Source organism: Palaemon carinicauda, chromosome 4 (assembly GCF_036898095.1).
Source record: "Palaemon carinicauda isolate YSFRI2023 chromosome 4, ASM3689809v2, whole genome shotgun sequence".
In the NCBI taxonomy this organism is placed as follows: Eukaryota; Metazoa; Arthropoda; class Malacostraca; order Decapoda; family Palaemonidae; genus Palaemon; species Palaemon carinicauda.
In genome coordinates this window covers 36,611,196-36,623,391 of record NC_090728.1, presented here as the reverse complement: position 1 = coordinate 36,623,391, position 12,196 = coordinate 36,611,196, and the positions used below count along the sequence as shown (strand labels likewise).

General features: G+C 35.6%; 1 protein-coding gene across 1 annotated transcript; it reads right to left on the bottom strand.

Annotated features, from left to right (window-relative positions):
* Window positions 1-1,046: 1,046 nt before the first annotated feature.
* LOC137639372 (uncharacterized) lies at window positions 1,047-1,823 on the bottom strand. Its single transcript, XM_068371647.1, has one exon. It carries the CDS (start codon window positions 1,821-1,823, stop codon window positions 1,047-1,049), a length of 777 nt encoding a protein of 258 aa, XP_068227748.1.
* Between the last annotated feature and the right edge of the window lie 10,373 nt (window positions 1,824-12,196).

Below are 12,196 nucleotides of genomic sequence, written 5' to 3'. Positions count from 1 at the left end.
TTTCTTTTTTTGGAGTTTTTCATTTTTAGATTTTTTTAAATTTTTTTTTCATTTTTTATTTTTTTATTTTTTATTTTTTTTTTATTTTTTTTTTTTTTTTTTTTTTTTTTTCATTTTTTTATCCATTTGCTGATCGAAGTATTTAAGTACCAGTGAGACTCCCCAGAAGCCATTCGATATGATCAGCTGCTAATTGAACCTGCTTAATGGTACCACTGATGGTGATTAAATTACTATATTCGTGCTTTCGTGGCATATCTATTAAGCTGACTCCACTCTGCCGGGTGATTTCCATCAGCGTCCTTCCTTTCACTCCATATATGGCTCTGTGGAACTTCCTCGGGACATTCAAGTCAACAGCCACGTACCCGTTGAGGCCACAGTCCCTTGTGGTGGTGGCTCTAACCTTTTCACCTTGGAAGGTGATGTGACTACTTTTGGGCTTCTCGGGTTCCAGGTCAAACACGATAGGTTTTCTAGTAGTTTTTGCAATATTTTCTTCCTTTTGCATCTCCTCCTCCTCCTCCTTCTCCTCCTCCTCCTTCTCCTCCTTCTTCTCGTCCCTGGAAGTTTCCTTTTCGAGCTTCTGCTCTTCTTGGCGGTTGTTGGTGTCAGGGAGAGCGCCTTTTGAGGCTAGTAGCCAGCCAAGCACCTGACCCACACCAGATGCCCCTGCAACTTCCTCCTTCTCAGCCTTACGTCCGTTGGGATCCTGGTCCTCTGCCTCGACTACTTTTTCCTCACTTTTATTGTCTCTGACATCCTTTTGGACATCTGCCTTCTGACCATCCTTAATATCCATCTCGGTCGAGATTTCTAAACTTGTCCTGTTAAGTCTCACTTTCCTCTTTCCAGGTCTGTTCTCTTTCTTCTTATCTCCCCCTTCAAGTTCCTCCTTGAGTGAAGGGATGATCTCATTTGCCGCAAGCAGCTCGTCCTTCAAACTAAAATTTTTTTCAGACTTGAATTTTTCCAGTTCCTCCCTCAATTGAATATTTTGTTGCTCAAAGTCCCTCAATTTATTCAAATTTTCTTTCTTTAGAGTTTCAAACTTGTAAAAGGCATTTGTAGCGGCCATTTCTGATAAGATCATTTATCCTTGCCTCGTCGAGGCTCTTTTGGAGTTCAAGTCTCTGTTCTGAAATCTGCTCAATTACTTCCATCTTATTTTCAACGAACTTTTCCAGTTTCCTTTCGTTATGACGAACTTTTTCTAATTTCTGAGTCAGTTTAATATTTGATTTGTCTTTTTCCATTAATTTATTTTTATATTGTTCAAGGACAACTTTTTTATTGCAGAGTTCCTGTTTTAGATGTTCGTTTGTTCGTTCCAGGTCGTCATTCTTGGATGCCAAATTTTCCATCTCGATTTTCTTATCGATTTGAAGAGTTCCAATAATTTTAGAGAGATGTTGATTTTTTGCTCTCGGCTCTTCATTCTCTGCTAAGAATTTCGATTCTACTTCCTTTCTGGAGCTGATCTCTGCAAACGCTGCTTCCAATTCCTTTTCCAGGGAACTGATGCGTTCCTCCAATGGCTTTTGAACATTCTCATTCTCCTTCTTCTCCACCTCTTCTCTTTTCTGTTCCTTTTCCTCTGGGGGTCCTCCTTTCACCTTCTCCTCCATCCCGCCCTCAGAGTTGAAGGGGTCCTTAGACCTTATCCAAGAGGTCATCCTATACATTAAGGATACTTCCTCTTGTGGTTCCGTGAAAACCACACCGCAAACTATTTTAACTTGAAGATGACCAGTATTAAACTGGGACATCTTGTTTGTTTCTCCTTGCTGCATGTTTAGCATTCCTAGAAAACTCTTATTCATTTTGATTTGCTTTGAAAAATCTATATGATAGATGACTAGATTCTTCTTCTTTTTTCAGGTATAATATTAAAAACGTAAATTTTCCCTCAAACGATTCCCGGAGAAACTTTGGATCGGGAATCTTTTTGGAGACACCGGAAAGACAAGAATGATTCTTGAAGACTCTGGAGACAATTTCGTTGGCTCCGAGAGAAACCCTGAGCTACCCGGGAGGGAAATTCCCCCTTCTAGAGGGGGGGGGGAGGGAACTCGTCTTTCTTTTGTTATCGATTTAAGAACCTTTGTCGTAAGATTCTCATTTCTTTCCTTCTTCGGAACATTAAAATATCTCCGCCATTGAACAATCTCCATCCTTTCCAAGGAGAAATTCTCGGAAAACTTTCACCGAAAAAAGATGAAATATAAAAGATTTATTAACATCGAAAGTTGAATTCACTAATAGATTTTACTGTCATTTTATTGTGCAACAAATGAAGTCCTTTAAATTGATATAGAGTTTCTCTAAATAAAAAAAAATTGACATTATTTTCAGCTCTTTAGAAACCGAGCCGTCTTGGCTTAGCTTCGCTGAGAAATCTCGGAAACCTGAAAAAATCTTTTTCGTTTAAAGTAAATTTCACTCATAAATCTCATATTCCATTATTATTGTTGTTGTTGTTGTTGTTGTTGTCGTTGTTGTTGTTGTTGTTGTTGTTGTTGTTGTCTTAAGATTGGGTACATAATCTGTAAACATTAAGAGTCTTTTATATATATATATATATATATATATATGATTATGCATACATACATAAATTCATATACAGTATATATACATACTGTATATATACATAGTAAGTACTAGGAAAATCGAGACATCAACTAATTTAATACGGTAAATCTTCAATTATTATTATTATTATTATTATTATTATTATTATTATTATTACTACTACTACTACTACTACTACTACTACCACTACATACACTTTTCTAGTCATCATTTTAACCTTACGAGATTACCCATGCCATTCTAAGAATCATAATATTTTGTTTTGTCAACATTCCCTGGTGATCTCCTTGAGGTATTGGCTGAAGATGAGATCATTGAAACAGAACTCTGGTCCTCTAAATAAAGGGTTTTGCTCCAAAATACACATACACACACACACACACACACACACACACACATATATATATATATATATATATATATATATATATATATATATATGAGAGAGAGAGAGAGAGAGAGAGAGAGAGAGAGAGAGATACATAGATAGATATTGAAGTATTGAATTAAAAGCTCAAGATAAAGACGACTAGCGAAATCTAACCGAGACCTTTTGCGACAATAGATGTAGGAGGAGATTATATATAATATCTATATATATATCTATATATATATATATATATATATATATATATATGTATATATATGTATATATATGTATATGTATATATATACATATATATATATATATATATATAATTTATATATACATATATATATATATATAATTTATATTACATATATATATATATACATATATATATATATATATATATATATATATATATATATATATATATATATATATATATATATGTGTGTGTGTGTGTGTGTGTGTGTGTGTGTGTGTGTGTGTGTCCAAACGACAGGTAGTAGGTGCGCCATGGCACCAGCCACCCGTTGAGATATTACCGCCTGGTCAGACAGTACTACATTGGATCTCTCTCTGTGGTTACGGCTTAATTCATCTTTGCCTACACATACACAAAATAGGTTCGCCTATTCTTATCTCATACATCTGACAACACTGAGATTACCAAACAATTCTTCTTTGCTCAAGGGGTTAACTATTGCAATGCACTTGTTCAGTGGCTACTTTCCTCTTCATAAGGGCAGACGAGACTTTTTAGCTATGGTAAGCAGCTCTTCTACAAGCGGGGTCATTTCAGTCATAAAAAATACCTAAAGTATATGCTGTATTTAATTATACCACCTCTTTGGCCCACATTTTGAGGTTCCTTACCTCTAGCATCAAGGGTTTTTTGACCTCTTATTTTGAGGTGCCTTACTTCTAGCGTTTGAGGTTCTTTGAACTCTATTTTGAGGTGCCTTATCTCTAGCATTAGGGTTTTTTTTTACCTCTATTTTAGGTGCTTTAACTTTAGCTTTATGACCTCTATATTTCTAGGTACCTTATCTCTAGCATTAGGGTTTTTTTACCTCTATTTTGAGGTCCCTTATCTCTAACATTTGGGGCTTTTTGACCTCTATTTTAGGTGCCTTATCTCTAGCACTAGGGGCTTTTCGACCTCTATTTTGAGGTGTCTTATCTCTTGCATTATGGGCTTTTTTACCTCTATTTTAGGTGCCTTAACTTTAGCTTTACGGGCTTTATGACCTCTATTTTGAGGTGCCTTATCTCTAGCATTAGGGGGTTTTTTACCTAATATTTTGAGGTGCCTTATCTCTAGCTTTAGGGGCTTTTTACCTCTTATTTTGAGGAGCCTTATCTCTAGCATTAGGGCCTTTTTGACCTCTTTATTTTGAGGTGCCTTATCTCTAGCATTAGGAACTTTTTACCTATATTTTCAGGAGCCTAATCTATAATATTAGGTGCTTTTTAACCTCTGATTTTGAGGTGCCTTATCTCTAGCATTAGGGGATTTTTACCTCTGTTGAGGTGCCTTATCCCTAGCATTAGGGGATTTTTACCTCTATGTTGAGGTGCCTTATCTCTAGCATTAGGGGATTTTTACCTCTATGTTGAGGTGCCTTATCCCTAGCATTAGGGGATTTTTACCTCTATGTTGAGGTGCCTTATCTCTAGCATTAGGGGCTTTTTACCTCTATGTTGAGGTGCCTTATCTCTAGCATTAGGGGATTTTTACCTCTATGTTGAGGTGCCTTATCTCTAGCATTAGGGGATTTTTACCTCTATGTTGAGGTGCCTTATCTCTAGCATTAGGGGATTTTTACCTCTATGTTGAGGTGCCTTATCTCTAGCATTAGGGGCTTTTTACCTCTATGTTGAGGTGCCTTATCTCTAGCATTAGGGGATTTTTACCTCTATGTTGAGGTGCCTTATCTCTAGCATTAGGGGATTTTTACCTCTATGTTGAGGTGCCTTATCTCTAGCATTAGGGGATTTTTACCTCTATGTTGAGGTGCCTTATCTCTAGCATTAGGGGATTTTTACCTCTATGTTGAGGTGCCTTATCTCCAGCATTAAGAACTTTTTGACCTCTATTTTTAGGTGCCTTAACTTTAGATTTATGGGCTTTATGACCTCTATTATTAGGTGCCTAACCTCTTGCATAGAAGGGCTTTTTGACCTCTGATTTCGAGGTGCCTTATCTCTAGCATTAGGGTTTTTTTTACCTCTATCTTTAGGTGCCCTAACTTTAGCTTGAGGGGCTTTATGTTATCTATTTCAGGTGACTTCTCTCTAGCATTAGGGGCTTTTTAACCTCTGATTTTGAGGTGTCTTATCTCTAGCTTTAGAGATTTTATGACCTCTATCTTAAGGTGCCTTATTTCTAGCATTAGGGGCTTTTTTACCTCTATTTTTAGGTGCCCTGTCTCTAACATTAGGAACTTTTTTACCTCTCTTTTTAGGCGCCTTATCTCTAGCATTAGGGGCTTTTTAACCTCTGTTTTGAGGTGCCTTATCTCTAGCGTTAGGGACTCTTTTACCTCTATTTTAAGGGGCCTTATCTCTAGCCTTAAGGGCTTTTTGACCTCTGATTTTGAGGTGCCAGGTGTCTTATCTCTAGCATTAGGGGATTTTCTACCTATATTTTGAGGTGCCTTATCTCTAGCATTAGGATCTTTTTTACCTCTGTTTTTAGGTGCCTTGACATTAGCTTTAGGGCTTATTTATAGCACTGGGGGCTTTTCACGTCTATTTTGAGGACTTTATATATAGCATTAGGGGCTTTTTACCTCGATTTTGAAGTGTATTACTTCTAGCATTAGAGGCTCTTTGACCTCTATATTTTTAGGTGCCTTATTTATAGTATTAGGGGCTTTTTTACCTCGATTTTGACTTGCATTACTTCTAGCATTAGAGGCTCTTTGACCTCTAATTTTAGGTGCCTTATTTATAGCATTAGGGGCTTTTGACCTATATTTTTAGGAGCCTTATATAAAGCATTTTGAGCTTTTTTACCTCGATTTTGAGGTGCTTTACTTCTAGCATTAGAGGTGCTTTGACCTCTATTTTTAGGTGCCTTATTTATAGTATTAGGGGCTTTTTTACCTCGATTTTGAAGTGGATTACTTCTAGTATTAGAGGCTCTTTGACCTCTATTTTTAGGTGTCTTATTTATAGCATTAGGAGCTTTTTTACTTCTATTTTTAGGAGCCTTATATAAAGCATTAGGCCATTTTTTACCTCGATTTTGAGGTGCTTTACTTCTAGCATTAGAGGCTCTTTGACCTCTATTTTTAGGGGCCTTATTTATAGCATTAGGGGCTTCTTGACCTCAATTTTGAGGTGCATTACTTCTAGCATTAGAGGCGTTTTGACCTCTCTTCTTAGGTGCCTTATTTATAGCATTAGAGGCTCTTTGACCTCTATTTTTAGGTGCCTTATTTATAGCATTAGGGGCTTCTTGACCTCGATTTTGAGATGCATTACTTCTAGTATTAGGAGCTCTTTGACCTTTCTTTTTAAGTGCCTTATTTATAGCATTATGGGCTTTTGGACCTTGATTTTGAGGTTCATTGCTTGTAGCATTAGAGGCTTCTTGACCTCTGTTTTTAGGTGCCTCATTTATAGCATTATGGGCTTTTGGACCTTGATTTTGAGGTTCATTGCTTGTAGCATTAGAGGCTTCTTGACCTCTGTTTTTAGGTGCCTCATTTATAGCATTAGGGGCTTTTTGACCTTGATTTTGAGGTTCATTGCTTGCAGCATTAGAGGCTTCTTGACCTCTGTTTTTAGGTGCCTCATTTATAGCATTAGGGGCTTTTGGACCTTGATTTTGAGGTTCATTGCTTGTAGCATTAGAGGCTTCTTGACCTCTGTTTTTAGGTGCCTCATTTATAGCATTAGGGGCTTTTTGACCTTGATTTTGAGGTTCATTGCTTGCAGCATTAGAGGCTCTTTGGCCTCTGTTTTTAGGTGCCTCATTTATAGCATTATGGGCTTTTGGACCTTGATTTTGTGGTTCATTGCTTGTAGCATTAGAGGCTTCTTGACCTCTGTTTTTAGGTGCCTCATTTATAGCATTAGGGGCTTTTTGACCTTGATTTTGAGGTGCATTACTTCTAGCATTAGAGGCTCTTTGGCCTTTATTTTTAGGTGCCTTATTTATAGCATTAGGGGCTTTTGACCTCTATTTTTAGGAGCCTTATATAAAGCATTTTGGGCTTTTTTTACCTAGATTTTGAGGTGCATTACTTCTAACATTAGAGGTTCTTTTACCTCTATTTTTAGGTGCCTTATTTATAGTATTAGCAGCTGTTTTACCTCTATTTTTATCTGCCTTATTTCTAGCATTAAGGGCTTTTTACCTCTATTTTGAGGTGCCTTATATCTCGCATTAATGGGTTTTGACCTCTATTTTGAAGTACCTTATTTCTCGCATTAGGGGCTTTTTTTTACCTCTATTTCAAGGTGATTTTCCTCTGGCATTAAAGGATATTTTACGTGTTCGTTTGAAGGCTCTTCGTTGCTGTTCTCTTCTGTCTGTTCTAGATTTTAAGATCTTTAGTTTTTAGGTTTCCTTCGATATTTCATCTTCCACTTTCCTTAGCTCGTCAATTTCCTTCGAGATTTCATCGTATTCTTTCTTAGTTCGTCAGTTTCCTTCTAGATTTCAAAAGAGATTTCAGTGCCGTGTGTCTTCAGTTCGCCAGATTCCTTAGAGAAATCGATGGCATCCATGTCTTTGTCCGTCGGGGCGATGGGTAGAGACAGGAATGCAATAAATTTTTTCCGCATACGTCATCACACTAAAGTAAACGACGAGCAACACAATATATTTACCAATATGACCTGGATATGTCCTTTCTTCAATGTCTAATTTTGGGGCTATCCTGTTGAAGAACCACACGTCACTCACCGTTTAGTTGAATCATTCTGTTTCCGTCCTTATTTCCTTTGTTCTTCAAAGCTCGACAACTTCTGCAGCAACCACCAAAACCAGCTGTAGATGAAGGTGTTCCGAAGAGCCTCCTGTCGATCCTGTAGTTGTAATACGCAATTCTCACGGTCAGCTCCATATTCCAAAAATAGCCATTAACAATGTTTATTGCATTGCATGCTTAGTTTAAAAAAAAAAAAAATATTAGGTCTTCAGAAGTCATTTGATGCTCAGGACGGAGCCGTTCAGAACTGCTCCAGGAAGATTCTGTTCTGGAGTCATTCAGAACTCTATGCTAAGTCCACGGCTATGTCTTCTGAAGCCTTTTGAAGATCCCGGAAAATTTTCTTCAGGTGTCGTTCAGGGAGCTCCAGGAAGAATCTGCTCTGGAGTCATTCAGAACTCCGTGCTAAGTCTACGGCTGTTTCTTCTGAAGGCATTTGGAAATCCGGGAAAATTTCCTTCCAAAGCCGTTCAGAAATTCTGTTCTAGGGTCATTCAGAACTCGATGCTAAGTCTATGGCAATTTCTTCTGAGGCCATTCGGAGATGGGTGAAGATTTTCTTCCGAAGCTGTTTAGGGCTCGCGAAAAAAAACTTATTTCGTTTCAATAAATCCTAGTAACTCATCATCACCATCACCATCATCATCATCATCATCATAATAATAATAATAATAATAATAATAATAATAATAATAATAATAATAATAATGATAGTGGTAATGATAGTGATAATGATGATAATAATAATAGTAATAATAATAATAAACTACATGATTTGATTTATGGATTTGAGTCTGAAAGTTCTGAAGTCTTTCAACGCTCGGATTTGCAATTTGAAGGAAAAGTTAAGAGACTGAAAAGGAAGATGAAAAGATAGTTAATACTATAATTTATTACTTTTATTATTAAGTAACGCCTGCAGCGCACTCGGTGATCGAACTCGGGCGAAGGGTAATTGAAGTTTTCAGCAAACTCCATTGAAATAACCGATGGCTTCGACTTATTTTTTCAGTTTTGGGATTTAAAACAACCCATCTATGCTCATCACTGGTTTGTCAGACACGAAACAGTGAAGAGACGTGGGTTCTCTTTGCTGTGTGTGTGTTTTTTTATTATCATTATTGTAGCTATTGTATTTTGATAGTCAGTTGAAGCTTATAGAAGAATATAGTATAAGAATAAATTAATCACTTTTTACTCATCCTTCACCTCTGAAGATATTTTGTGCTCTTACTAAAAGGAAAGGTGTGATTCGCACCATGCGTTCCATCTGTTCATCTGAGATGAGCTCTTGATTTAATGCCATACCAATTTCTTATTGTTGATTTTAAACAAAGGCTAATAGATGGAATCAAGGAGAGGTAATGCCAAATGAGATTATGCTCTGAAAAAAGTATAAGTGTAATGAAAACCAGATAGAACTATTTCAACCAGAATTTACAATATTAGATAAACTATGGTAATACAAGCAGCACAAATGAGCTCGCATTAACCCATACTGAAATTCAAAGGCTTAATTAACAGCAAATTAATATCGTGTCTTAGAGAGACACCAATAGAAATGGAGATAATCTTTTAAAGCAAACAACCTATCGACAGCTGGAGACAATATCTTATTGTTTCAGCTTAGCAGCTAGCAATGTGCCTCGATGACATGCTCTCTGATTATTTTTCAGAGCGAGAGATTAGGATGCTGAAAGCTAAAAGGGAAATTAAGTACTCGTCCACTTATTAGTAATAAATGAAGTATTAAGTATCACGAGAAATTAAATGACTCATCTCAATTCATAGGTAACAGACGGAGATCTGACTTATGTAAGAAAGGGAAGGATAAATTAATAAAATAAAGTGTAGCGATAATAATGATTAACTCAACTCTATAAGTTCAGAATTTATCGAAAAACTCGGAAGGACTTACAAAGTAAAACAGTTGATGAAATTAAATGTAATTCATAATGAAGATTGGTGCCCATAATAAGTGACCTGTAATAAGGCCATTGTTGACAGTAATTGACCTTTAATGGCAAAAGTTTGTACTCAGGGGAGATAATCCTTAATTTGAGTCACACCATTGGAGATGGTCTCTTAATAGGCATCGTGCCAGGAACTAATGCTGTTGGGCGATGGGCTAATCGCAAAGATTGACAGAAGCAACTGTTAATTCGGTCAGTGCAGATGATTCGAGCTAGTAAGCCCGGGAATTTGGCATGTGGGTGGTGAAAAGTTTCATTGCAAAGAGACAACAGAGCAAACACGACAAGTTATGTTAATACAGTATAGTTTATTAATGAAAATGTAATATAAAAATTTTATTATCTTTGACATATATACGGTGATGTAAAGACATAAAACATTCAGAGTATAATGAACACAAATTTTACTAATATAATGACGTATTTACTTTTAATATTTTATGAAGCATGAGGATTGCAGCATGTGTATCACTTTGCTTAAAGAAAATTCAGCATATTAAACAAAAGCATTAAATATTTCTTGGTATATTTAAATCACTGTAAATTCAAATGTTTATGTGAGCAAAATAGCAGGCCATTTAAATCTAGATGAACAAATTTTAGTTAGATTTTCCAGACGTATGCAAAAGGCAGCCTTCTTCTATTAATTAATATTTGGTAGAACGGACTCAGAAATTAATCTGTTTCCGTAGTAGCAAGTCGTCAACTATCAAAAGATTTTTCCCGAAAGTTAATTGTCTCGAGGAAGACACTCAATGAATATATATGTCGAGTTTCGTCAAAGTTCATCCGATCATTATGTAGCCTCAAAATAGACTCGGACACGGGGGAAACATAACTTACATTTAACCTCAGGACTTATTATCATTATTATCACTATTATCATTATCATTATTATCATTATTATCACTATTATCATTATCATTATTATCATTATGATTATTATTACTATTATTATTATTGTTATTATTGTTATTATTATTATTATTATTATTATTATTATCATTATTATTATTATTACTAGCTAAGCCATAACCCTAGTTGATAAAGCAGGATGCTATAAGCCCAAGGGCTCCAACAGAAAAAGATATCCCAGTGAGGAAAGGAAATAAGGAACTAAACTACAAGATAATTAATGAACAATTAAATTTACATATTTTAAGCACAATTACAACATTGAAATAAATCTTTCATAAATAAACTGTAAAGGACTAACATGCTTCATTCATCTTTCTCGATGGGGTGTTATTAATAACAAGATCTTGGAAGCTATAAAATTATGGAGGTTAAAAGTCATTAGGTTAAATCAAGGGCAAAGAAATTGGGAAGGGAAGATTGGAAACCTAAGAGGAGTAACAAAACAGTAGCTGAAAGAGAATTGTGATTAAGAGAAAATCAAAGAATATTGTCACGATGAAAAGTTTGATTGTTATGACTCAATGAACAACTTGAAAGACATTTATTATTATTATTATTATTATTATTATTATTAATATTATTATTATTATTATTATTATTATTATCTTTATTATCATTATTATTATTATCATTATTATCATTATTATCATTATCGTTGTCGTTGTTGTTTTTATTATTTTTATTATTTTTATTATTGTTATTATTATTATTGTTATTATTGTTATTATTATTATTATTATTATTATTATTATTATTATTATGATCTTGAAAAAAATTGAATAAGTTCGGTCTCCTTATAAAAGGAGAATTTCATTCCAAGACAGTATACCCTTTCGGCTTTGCTTTATGCTCTTCATGGTTGAGAGAGAGAGAGAGAGAGAGAGAGAGAGAGAGAGAGAGAGAGAGAGAGAGAGAGAGAGAGAGAGAGAGAGAGAGAGAGAGAATACACAACACTATACTCTGACAGTGTCGATACCACGACGAGGTCAAACTGTGCATATATTACTTTGGGATTCGTTCTTTGATAGCATTACTTCCTTTGAAAAAGTGAGTATTGTTTCCTAAGAAATCATGGATGACGAACTCTCCTGATTTGGTAACTAGTCATTTACGGTGATTTGGTTTTCCATCGTTTACGTACGTAAAATGTCATTGGTTCTCGCCATGTTGATCTTTCGTACCTTTCAACTTACTGCCAATACAGCCTACAGGCATCTGTGGGCATTGACACCAAGCCGAAAGATCTACGCTGGCAATAAGGTAGGAATTCTCAGTTGGATCTATCCAGACGAAGCCTTACGTCCCAAGTCTATAAATGAAACTTGCCTCGATTGTAGCATTCATTTCAGTTTATAACAACACATGAAATGACTTAGGATCTTTGCTGGTTAGTTTACCGT